The sequence below is a fragment of the Panicum virgatum genome, chromosome 9K, assembly GCF_016808335.1.
Source record: "Panicum virgatum strain AP13 chromosome 9K, P.virgatum_v5, whole genome shotgun sequence".
Classification (NCBI taxonomy): Eukaryota; Viridiplantae; Streptophyta; class Magnoliopsida; order Poales; family Poaceae; genus Panicum; species Panicum virgatum.
Window position 1 is genome coordinate 44,195,297 of NC_053144.1, and position 11,626 is coordinate 44,206,922.

General features: G+C 47.1%; 1 protein-coding gene across 4 annotated transcripts; it reads left to right on the plus strand.

Moving 5' to 3' along the window:
* The first annotated feature begins 256 nt into the window (after positions 1-256).
* LOC120651586 lies at positions 257-8,313 on the plus strand. 4 transcript variants are annotated; one of them, XM_039929131.1, is made up of 5 exons: positions 257-1,058; positions 2,933-3,298; positions 3,378-5,556; positions 5,632-7,759; positions 7,833-8,313. In XM_039929131.1, exons 1-4 carry the CDS (start codon positions 816-818, stop codon positions 7,710-7,712), a joined length of 4,869 nt encoding a protein of 1,622 aa, XP_039785065.1. In that variant the 5' UTR covers positions 257-815; the 3' UTR covers positions 7,713-7,759; positions 7,833-8,313. The 4 variants fall into 4 exon arrangements, with proteins under 4 accessions (XP_039785065.1, XP_039785066.1, XP_039785063.1 ...); XM_039929132.1 differs by having other exon boundaries at positions 5,632-7,751; XM_039929129.1 differs by having other exon boundaries at positions 270-1,058; positions 3,378-7,759.
* Positions 8,314-11,626: the final 3,313 nt, after the last annotated feature.

Sequence of the window (11,626 nt, forward strand, 5' to 3'; positions counted from 1 at the left end):
ACTTTCCATTACATCTCCATCACATCGAAACATTAAATATAGCAAATGATCCATGTATAGAGTACTAAATGTAGGTAAATAAAAAAACTAATTACATAGTTTTGATGTATGTTGCGAGACAAATTTTTTGAGACTAATTAGGTCATGGTAGGACAATATTTACCACAAACAAATAAAAAATGCTACAGTGTAGTACCGTTTTTTTTTCCAGCGCTGCATTGTTTTTTTCGGCGGAACTAAACACAGCCCGCACAGAAGCTCCCCTGCGCTGCGGTCACTGTGTCTGTGCGTGCATTGGTCGAGATTGCTCCTCCTCGCTTTCTCCCCTCTGCAAGGACGGGACGCGACGGGACGAGACATCATCCCTTCTCTCTCCCCACCTCTCGACCCGACCTCGCTCGCCGTCTCTGCTGCGCTCTGCCCCTGCTGCCCCCCTGCCCTGCCGCGATCTCCCCCCACCCACCCCTCGATTTCTCTCTCCTCTTCCACCCCGCCTCGGATCGAGTCCAGCACCCGCGCTCAGCCGGCTCCGCTGACCCAGGCCCGGAATCCCCCAAATCCCCAATCGGCCCCGACCGGAGCGCGTCGATTCCGCCGGATTCGAGCCCCGCCGGCGAGGCGGTCCGCCTGAATCGGCCGATTGGACGCGAATTCGGGCGTTCCGGATGCGAGCGCAGCGGAGGCCCGCGGATCTAGGGTTTCGGAGGGCCTAGGGTTGCCGCCGGCGATCTGGTGATGGTGGCGCTGCGCGGCGCCGGAGCTCGGCGAGGAGGAGGGATCGGCGCCGCCGTTGGAGAAGATGCAGCGAGCCGGATATGCATGGGTGGCGCGGCGCTGAGGGGTGCGACGGCAGGAGGCGGCTTCTCGTCCGGCTCATGTGGCCAGCCGCTCGCGTAGAGGCAGAAGCTCCACCACCACCGGCACAGGGACCACCTACTTCCCCTTCCAGCTCATCTGTTCCCCCGTCTCGGACGACTTCTTATCCGCCGGAATCGGCGGCGCGGAAGCAGGACTTCGTCGATTCCCCTCGCCCAGTGTCACCCAACTCGTTTATAAAGGTGCGTTTTTTTGTTGGGTATATATCGCTTGGGAATTTGCTTGCTAACCTGCACGGGTTTAATCCAGCTGAGGATGGTAACCTCATCAAATCATCATCTTTCCTCTTTTTCGTTTCCACTCTGGTACCTGCAATATAAAGTATCTACACTAGATTTCCCTGCCTAGGTGGTGTATTGGAGCGATAGGCGTGCTATGAAGTTTTTGTTGAGTAAACTATATTGTGTTTCGATTTCGTACTAGTAACGGCAAACGTGCTTACGTTGTAAAATGCAGTTCCTTTTGGCATTATTGTATTGAATTCTGTGAATTGTTATCAAATCGACAATCTTGGAATACTGTATGTAAGGATCTTCTTGCTTGCATGCTTGCGAAAAAAAGGTTTACTGGTTTGAGCAGTGGAAAAGAATTATTTATTTTTTTGAGTGAATTTCATCATCAGCCCCTAAATTTGCCCTTCGTTCTCGTCAAGCTCCACCAACTCTACCGACAGCAGCTCCCGCCAAAGCAATTGTAGTAGCTCCGGCTGAATGGCATATTTCTGGCTTTACACTTCTCCCATGTTTTCAGGTAGGTCTGAACCCGTCCAAATCAGTGCCGGCAAGCCTACATAGCATGGTACCCTGCGTGGCTTGGTGGTCACACGAATCATACCTATATCTAGTATTTAGTTGGAAAGTCACATTTAAGGAATTCGTTGGGCAGTGGTGGATCTAGGATTTCAACTTTGGGGGTACATATTTAAATGATGAGGCTGTCAAAATTGAAGTAGCATAATTTAACCATCAGTGAAAAAAACAGTTGGGATGACATATAGGAGTTACATATTTCTATTGTAACGGATGCCGCAATACATCTAGTAGAAAATTGAAGCTTCACAAAGCGTTACCCCATCACTTGAAAAGGGTTTGGTGAAACTGCCATCATTAATAATACTCTGGGCGGAACCAAATTGACCACCAATTAGTTCTATCAAGTCAACTTAACCTGACCTACGGGAGTTATATTTATTTATTGAGTTATTAACGAACGAGTTAGTATTGTACAAAAAATGATTGATTTAGCAAGATCAAACTCGATCTTCATAAGCTCAAGAACTAATGTAAATATAATGATTGAAACAACACAAAGCTCAATCCTTTGAACCTATGGGTTCACGAGGGATTGGTCTGTTCTGCAGTTCTATAATTTTGATTGATTTTGTGTACAAGCAGTGTGCATTGTTGCATGCAGATTTGTGGGCTTACCGATGAGGAATTATTATTATGGTGGTTTTGGCCGAGCATCCGGTCTATTTCGAACCTCCTGAAAACCAGGACAAGTTAAAGGACCCAAATATACAATTTGAGAGTTTGCCAACTGAATGAGAACCCGGTTTTCCTTCAATAACTGGCACGACTGTATGGTTTTTTGGCCCGTTTTTCCTCATAAACTGGGTCAATTCGTTCTCTACCTATAGTGAATAGCTGGAACTCCCGGCCCTTTTTGGAGGTTGCTTCGAAAAAAGAGAGAATGTGGGACAAGTTTAAGGACCGCTGCTGAAATTCACTCTTTTGTTCTAAACAGATGATCATGGAAAAGTGCTTCCAGTGAATATAAGCCTGTAAGGGGTAACAAATTGTTTAGTTTCATGCTACAGTGGTACCGTTACTTGCTGCAAATGATGGGATACATACCTTGCTTGTGCTGGTCTCCTCTGCAATTACACAATTTACTCTTGTTTGTTAATTGTTTGTTTGATTGCTAATGTAATGCACACAGGGAGGTTGTAATTGTCAAGGTTTTACATCAAATTAACAAGAGAATGGAGCATCATGATTCATGATTGATGTTTTGTGCTGGGCAAACAGATAATAAATTACCTTTTAATTTTCAGGACGGGCGCGAGTTTCGAGTTGGCGATTGTGCTCTTTTTCGGGCTGTTGATGTTCCTCCATTCATTGGATTGATACGTTGGATTGAAAAAAAAGAAGGTTACCCGAAATTACGTGTTAGTTGGCTTTATAGACCTGCTGACGTGAAGCTTAACAAGGGTATTCAACTCAACGCTGCGCCAAACGAGATCTTCTACTCTTTCCACCAGGACGAAACATCTGCTGTTTCCCTGCTGCATCCTTGCAAAGTTGCCTTTTTATGTAAAGGCGTCGAGCTGCCAGCTGGAATTTCTTCATTTGTATGTTGGCGTGTGTACGATATTGACAACAAGTGCTTATGGTGGCTTACTGACCAGGACTACATTAATGTAAGTTCATTAATGCTTCCCGTTTTTATCTATTATATACATTCATATATACTGCTTCACATATGAAATTTATGGTCAGGAACGGCAGGAAGAAGTAAATCGGCTTCTACACAGAACAAGGTTAGAGATGCGTGCCGCGGTGCAGTCAGGTGGACGCTCGCCAAAGCGGTTAAATGGCCCATCAGCTTCCCAACAACCAAAGGCTGCTCTGGATGGTACGCAGAATGCTGGTTTATCTAAAGGGAAGAAGAGAGATAGAGGTGAACAGGTAATTGAGTCAGCTAAGCGGGATCGTGATCGTCTTGTTAAGGTCGACGACAGTGAGCCTGGAAGCTTTAACTTGGAAGATATAAAGTCCGAGGTAGCAAAGATAACAGAAAAAGGCGGACTTCCAAATGCAGAAGCAGTTGACAAGCTTGTACATCTTATGCAACTTGATCGGACTGAGCAAAAGATAGACCTTGCTGGCCGGGTTGTACTTGCTGATGTTATTGCTGCTACTGAGAGTCCTGATTGCCTTGGCAGATTTGTGCAATCAAGGGGCCTTCCCGTGTTGGACAGTTGGCTTCAAGAGGCCCACAAAGGCAAGTCTGGTGATGGAAGTAGTCCTAAAGAAACAGATAAACCTATTGATGATCTTCTCTTGGCCCTGCTTCGTGCACTAGCTAAATTGCCTATTAATCTCAGTGCATTGCAAAGCTGTAGTATTGGGAAATCTGTCAATCATCTGCGCAGCCATAAAAGTTTGGACATTCAGAAGAAAGCTAAGTGTCTTGTTGAGAACTGGAAGAAGCGTGTGGATGCTGAGATGAAGTCAAGTGATGCGAAGCCTTTAGTCTCAGGTCAATCCGTTTCCTGGTCTGGAAAAGCAGGTTTCCAAGAAATTTCAAATGCTGGAAACAAACGAGGTGGCTCAAGTGAGAGCAGTCCAAAAAACCCAGTGCCCACTGTTTCATCATCAAAAGTTTCAACTGATAAACCTGGGGGCCCAGATACAGCTGCGAAGTTGAGTCCTGTGGTATCTGCCTCATCAAAATTACAACATATGCAACCAACAAATGTCGCCACCAACTTGAAGGACCAGCCCTGCAAATCAACTGGTGGGACTGGTGGTTTTGAGCTGCCTACTGTGAGAGAGGAGAAAAGCAGCAGCTCAAGCCAATCGCCGAACAACAGCCAATCATGCTCTAGTGAGCCATCGAAGGATGCGAGAAGTTCAACTGCTGCTTCTGGTAGTGCTAGTAAACCTTCTGGAAGTTCTTCGCGGAGCCATCAAAGGGCAAACAATGGTCTTGTTTCAGGGAACCTTAAGGAAGCTTCTGCAGGAAGATCTGTCTCCCTTGATCGATCTTTGCTGCAGGATAAATCATCTCAAACTGTAACGGCTTCTGAAAAAGGAGTTGATATGCCATCTGATCACGGAAACAATCATAGATTGATTGTTCGGTTTCCAAATCCTGGTCGTAGTCCTGCTAGAAGTGCAAGTGGAGGATCTTTCGAGGACCCATCTGTTACTGGCGGTAGAGCTTCATCTCCTGTGGTTGGAGATAGATATGAGCAGACTGATCGCAGGGTGAAAATGAAGACTGAAAGTTCCCGGCCTCATTTACCTTCTGATGCTAATGCAGAGTCTTGGCACAGCAATGATATTAAAGGAGCTGCAGGTTCTGAGGAAGGTGATAAATCACTGTGTGCTATGTTAGATGATGACAACAGCAGGACACCTGATGATTCTGTTAAGGATGCACATGTACCACGAGTTGCATGTTCATATGTGAATGAAAAAGGTGTCTTCTCAAGTGAAACCAGGGTGGGAAACTCATTCAGCCCAATGAACGCTCTGATTGAAATTAAGTACTCTGAAGTTAGTCATTCCTTGCAAGCTGGAGATGACACAGCTATGAATCTTCTTGCTAGTGTGGCAGGAGAAATATCTAAATCTGAATTGGTTTCCCCATCTTCTTCCCCCAGAAGTTCATCTGCAAAGAAATTGGTCCGTGAGGGTGACAGTACTGGAAAGGTTAAAGTAGAAAGTGATGTGTGTCCATCACAGGATCCAGGGCCAGCAGATGCTAAGAAAGTTATTGTGGGGAAGGAACTGAAAAATGATGGTTTGGTTGCAAAGGAGGAACAACACCAAACTGTGCCATCTCCTGAGCTAGCGGCTACTAAAGCAGTTGGATCTTCAGCCAAAGTTGAAATTCATGAAGGGCGTGCAAACAAATGTAACTCTCAACCTGCTTCGGTCGATTCCAAAGGTGAACATGATCAGAGCTTGCGCCATTCTGTTAATATTAAAGTTGCCAATATGTCTAATATGAATTCATCTGCAGGTGAAAATCTGGATGCCTGTTCTGTCCCTGGGAAAGTTGAAGATGGCTGTGCAGACAAGGGCGGCGCTGTTGAGTCTGCCTTGGGCAGCCAGTGTAGCCTGGTTGTTTCCAGTAGAAATTCAAGATCGATCCCTGCTGGGGAATCTTCATTGTCTGCTGCTGATAAACAAGACCAAGGTTTGTTAAAGTCAAGTAATCATAAGCAGCTTCTGTGTGCATCGGACCACCCAGGAGCCTTTGATAGACGTGACAGTATGGCAGGCAAATTAGATTTGATGGCTGCAGAGGTGAAAAAGGCTGATGCTGTAGGTGATAGTAGCACAGTGCAGAATGAGGATGAAAAGAAGGAACATGCTATTTCCTCTTCGGCTGATGTTACCAAACTAGCAGAAGCAGCGTCCCCATTTGGTGTGGCAAATGTGAGTAAAGCGATGAAAGAAACAAAAGGCAGTTCCAGTGAATCCAATAGTCATGTAAAATCTGAAGGTCTTAATTCTCAGCGAAGTGAGCATAGTGCGAAGCAGACTTCAAAGAAATCCAGTGATGGTGTGAGTGGAAAAGAGGACGGAAAAGAAGACCTAGTCTCATCAGATGAGGGTTCTTCTCTAGCTGCTCACACAAAGTCAAATGCTACAGCCAAGCTTGACTTCGACTTGAATGAAGGGATACCAGGGGATGATGGGCATCAGTCTGAGCCAGCTGTCTCACCTGTTATAAGTACCTCAGCGATCCATTTGCCTGGGCTTTCACCATTCACTTCACCTATTACAAGTGGGCTGCAGCCAGCTCCAATAACAGTAGCTGCTCCAGCTAAAGGACCCTTTGTTCCTCCAGAAAACCTACTAAGAGCAAAGCCTGAGATCGGGTGGAAAGGTTCAGCAGCTACAAGTGCATTTCGTCCTGCTGAACCGAGAAAGGTTTTGGAGATGCCCATCACCACACGTGACATTCCAGTATCTCATGCTGCTGGGAAGCAGTCTCGTCCCACCCTTGGCTTTGATTTGAATGTTGCAGATGACCAGGCTCTTGAGGAGGATGTCCCACAGAGTTCTGCACAGACTACCTGTTCTGAATCTGGAAATACCAGAAGTCGTGATGGCTCTTCACGAAGTGCTGGCATTGAGCTTGATCTGAACAGAGCTGATGAAGTTGCAGACAATGGCCAGTTTGTACCAAATGCTTCGCACAGAGTTGAAGTCCCATTGTTACCAGCAAGATCGTTACCTGGAGTCTTCTCTAATGGTGGCACAAATAGCTCGAGAGACTTTGATCTTAATAGTGGACCATGCCTTGATGATGCTAGCACTGAACCCACACCAAAGAACCTATCTACTAAAAATACAGGCAGTATTCAATTCATACCACAAGTTCCTGGTGTTAGGATGAATAATGCTGCCATGAGTAACATATCACCATGGTTTGCCACTTCCAACCCTTGTGGTCCAGTACCAATACAATCGTTTTTGCCTTCTAGAGGAGAACAGCCTTACCCAATTGAGGCAGCACCTGGAACCCAGAGGATTATTGCCCCTACAGCTGACAGTGGTCAATATGGAGGTGATCCCAGCAGGGCTCCAGTTATTTCATCATCTCCAACAATGGTTTTTCATCCACCTGCCTATCAGTATGCAGCATTCCCATTTCCTCCCAGTGTTCACCTTCAAACACCGGCATTTTCAATTGGATCAGCAACATTTGCCAATTCTGCACCTGCAGGAGTACCGTATTTTCCAACCATTTCTCCCTCACATGTTGGGCCAACAGGTGCATTACCTTCTCATCATTCAAGGCAGTATGCAATAAATCTTGCTGAGGGTGGCAGCAGCAGTGGCCGTGACAATAATCGTAAATGGGAAAGTCAGGGCCTTGATCTTAACTCAGGCCCTGGAAGTATAGATCTAGAAGGAAAGGATGAACGGGCACCTTTACCAATTAGACAAAATTTGATCACACCCCCACATGGCTTTGCAGAGGAGCAAGGAAGAATTTACCAAATGCCATTTGTAGGAACAAAGAGAAAGGAACCTGATGGCAGTTGGGATACAGAAAGATCTACATACAAGCAACTATCATGGCAATGAGGGCTCTGAAGGAGATGACTTAGCAGCGACTTGGCTGCGGTGAGCATGTAAGTAGTTTTATTTTGACTTTCGAGACCTGTTTGATTTTGTTACTCACAATAATCATGTTGAATGGTGCAGTTATTTCAGAGGTGCCTGCAATGTAGAACTTGGGCATGGTGTTCCTCTGGCACTGGACTATACTCATGGATTGATCCCAATGAAGACAATGTGGGGTTATGAGAGGAAAGAAAAACTTTGCTGTAATTGTTGTAGATTTTTCTTAGCTGTTAGGCTTTTGGTTCTAATTTACTCAGAAGGATATGGCTTTGGAGGTGGAATCTTTGTGAACCTGAGCTCTGGAGCCGCTGTAATTAGACCGTCCGCTCTGTTTGTTGGTGATATAAACTGTTGAGCACATGCTGCAGCTTTACATAAAAATTTAGATGTGACTTGGTACTTTGTCGGGGAAGCGTTACTTCAGCTGACCAAGCACTGCTGCACTGGAGCAGCGACTAGCATGATGACTTGCACCGTCATGTATCTTGTGTTGCCTTGCGGCTGTATGTATAAGAATTCCAGCAGATAAGCATAGTTATAATTTGTTGCTGTTTCTCTGGCATCGACATCTGGTTTACATCATGTTCCAGCGACGCTCTCTTGGTCCCTCTTATTTTTCTTCTCTTGACCTTGTTACTCGTTGCTGCTACAAATATGGGGCATGTCCCTATGTCTGTTGGTGTCTCTGTCAGTCGGTTGGAGCGATGCAAAGCTTCTTGTGCCTGCTACAAATAATTAAATCAGTGTGTCGCTCTCAAGATTATTGTGACATGACTTGGTGTTGTGGTGATGCTTCCCGTGGATTGCTTTGCCTGCACTGATGTTGCCAGTGATGTGCTTCAAGTGCTTGTCAGATGTTGCTTAGCTGTTACGATTTTGGAGCTGATATCTCAACCCTCACGTGGTGCTTTCAGCTACTTTTACTATCATCTTATAATCTTGCTCATTTATTTCGTTTATCCATTTTCCACTGCTAAATATTTGCAAGTTCATTTTGAAGTAGGTGCATCTGTGCAAAACAACTGGAGTTTTCTGACATCCATATAAACTAACTAGCTCTTCTTCTAGTGAGAGCTGTAAGTATATTTGCAACTTCATTTGGAAGTACATATAAGATGGTCCCGATGTACTGTGGCAAACAGTCATGATTTTTGCAGTGTCATATAGCTAAATAGAGAAAGTTGAGTGTCGAACAGCAAATGCCGCCAAAGTGTAGTGGCCTACAACAATTTTTACATAAGTTAATCTAAAAATTGCTGGCCGTTTATCAATTGTAAATCCAATTTCAAACACGTATTTAGTTGGGCACTTCTCTTGTAAAGATAGTTGTACATGTTTTATGGATTAAGTAGTCTTCTTGTGCCGTCCCTCCAATTCCCTGGCAGGGCGTCTGAAAACAAGAGGGAAGAGGGGCAAACCAATTAGGGCTTGTTTGGTTGTTGCCCGCCGGCACCATCCTGCCCTAGGCTACCAAAATCCAACACATTTTGGACTGCTGCCTGGGCCATGCAGCTTTCCGAGAATCCAAATCCCATTAGCGCTACAGTTTTCTTTGGAACATGGGATTTCCATAAATACAAGACTAGGAAAAAACATAGCAGTTAAATGTCTTTGTAAATTCATTTACATGGATTAAGAGATACTATAGCAAAATCGCAGAATGGGAGTTTGGATGGTGCATAGAAAAACATAGAAATCGAATAAGAGAGAGTGACACGAAGTAAACTTTCCATGATCGAGGTCCAACCTCTTGGTAGAATTCCTCTAAAATTGCTATGCAACAAGCTATTCCATAGGAATTTTGTAGAATTGATAAAAAATTCAATCCTTTGTTCCAAAGGGTTTTCATGGGGGGGAAATCCTACAGGATTCAGATCCTCCATAATTTCTCCACTATTCCTTTGGCCTAATTTTTTTGGGAGTATTTAGTAATTGGCAACTTGGCCCAGGCAGCAGGTTTTTTGTGTTGACGAGAGCCCCCAAACTAAAAAAAGGGCGAGAGTCACACCTTCACAGGCAGATCAGAGAAACCGTCCCCCGTCCCCCCCCCCCCCCCCCCCCCCCCCCCCCCCCCCCCCCCCCCCCCCCCAGTTTGCAACCAAACGAGCCCTTTTTAACAAGTGCCTGTTCCAAGTCTTGGTATCGTTACGGTTACATATCATCATGTCATCAAGTATCAAAAAAGAAGTACGTGTCATTATGTGGCTGTCATTAATTATCCGGCGGGGCGTGCAGCGCGCTACGCGTCACAAGCTTCATCGCCGTGCACCAATCCCAGCCACAAAGGCGTGTGCATGTGGGTAGCTGATGGCGTCTTTTGGAGTTTTGGTTGGGATGGGTGAGCATCCATATGGACTACGTGCAGGGTGGAGACACGACGTGCGGACGTGGGCGCCGTGCCGTGGTGGTGACGGTCTCTCGTCTCGCGCGCTGATGTGGCCGTCAGCTCGACGAGCGGGACGGATTGATGTCGACGGTGATGGGCGCTGGCTCCGTCTATAGTTTTCCTTTCCATTTGGCCTGAGGCCCGTGGGCCGGCCCGAAGCCCGAGTTTTTGGCCCGGCACGAAATAAAACAGGCTCAAGCCGGCCCGGAACATGGGCCGTCTCGGCCCGGCACGTTTAGTCCTCGGCCCGACAAGGGCACGCAGGCCGGCCCGAGCACGACGGCCTGTTGAGGCCCACGAGCCCGATCCCCTCCCCGTATAAAAGGCCACCCTAGCCCTAGTCACCGCCCACCAGTCGCTCGCCTCCCCCGCTACGATTCAAAAGCGCAGTAGAAAGGCGCGTAGTAACTTGGCCGCCTAGCTTATGAGTCTGTACTAGGAGTACGTCCCAGCATACAGTATTAGCGTCGAGGTATACCCGTAGCCGCAGGGGTGCAGAGTAATTGCCATGACAAGGCATCATGCATGCATATCAGGCCCCGGCGCCGCGTACACATGCCGGCATTCAACTTCCAGGGGCGTACATGCCCGGCATACGGGCTTGGCTGACGACGTACGCGCACGTATGTACTCCATTGTACGTGTACCTGCGCAAAAGGCAGCGAGCGCATTTACGCGCGGGCGTGAGTAACGGCGGGGCCACGCGCGTTCACGCTGCGCTGCTGCTCGCCCCTGCTGCGCGCTCGTGCACGTACGGCGGGGCCAGAACTGTGCGAACGAATCCGAGATCAAGTGCGCCCGCGGATAAAATCTGCCGGGTAAAAACTTGCCTTAATTCCGTATCCGCTGCGCAAAGTACTCTCTGCTCCACGTAATTACCGCCTTGATTGCATACTCAGTGTGAGATCAAGCATTGCGATTGCGAGTGGAGCGAGTCTGAAGTTATGACTGCATGTGCATGGTTTGGAACTTTGGTCTTTGGATACTGCATGCACAAGTAGGGAGGAGCTGGTACGCAGTACATGCAGTCTTACATGCAGTATTCGGTCTCTCGCATGCTCATCTCCAGCTGCTGTGTAACGGTCCGCTTCTCAAACGAAACAGCTGAAGAAATCGAAACGTCAGTGCTGCATTTCCGCGCGAATTTCTCCTCGCCGTCCTCTTCTCTGCGTCTCCCTCGTCGAAATGAAACCCCGGGCCAGGCAGGCTCGTCGGTTTAGGATCGGACCAGATCCTCGCCATTGATGTTGAAGCTTGTGATAGGTTGACGCGGCCAGCCGGCTTAAGCGAACCGAACAGGGTGTTGGCTGCACATGAGGAGCGGGCCGCCGCTGGTCGTACTCATATTCTGGTGACCGAGCTCGGACTGCGCACACCTCTCTCTGCTCGCAAGCTTCTCATTTCCGAACAAGAAGAGATGTCGATGTGCACAAGGGGAAAAGAAGCCCCAAAGGAACGAGAAGAGAACAAAGACCGACGTCGCTGCGCT

Coding starts and splice junctions, on each gene's coding strand:
- LOC120651586 (XM_039929129.1), top strand. CDS start 816: ATGCATGGGTGGCGCGGCGCTGAGGGGTGCGACGGCAGGAGGCGGCTT. Junction 1,059..2,932: donor CACCCAACTCGTTTATAAAG/GTGCGTTTTTTT, acceptor TTTAATTTTCAG/GACGGGCGCGAGTTTCGAGT. Junction 3,299..3,377: donor CTGACCAGGACTACATTAAT/GTAAGTTCATTA, acceptor ATTTATGGTCAG/GAACGGCAGGAAGAAGTAAA.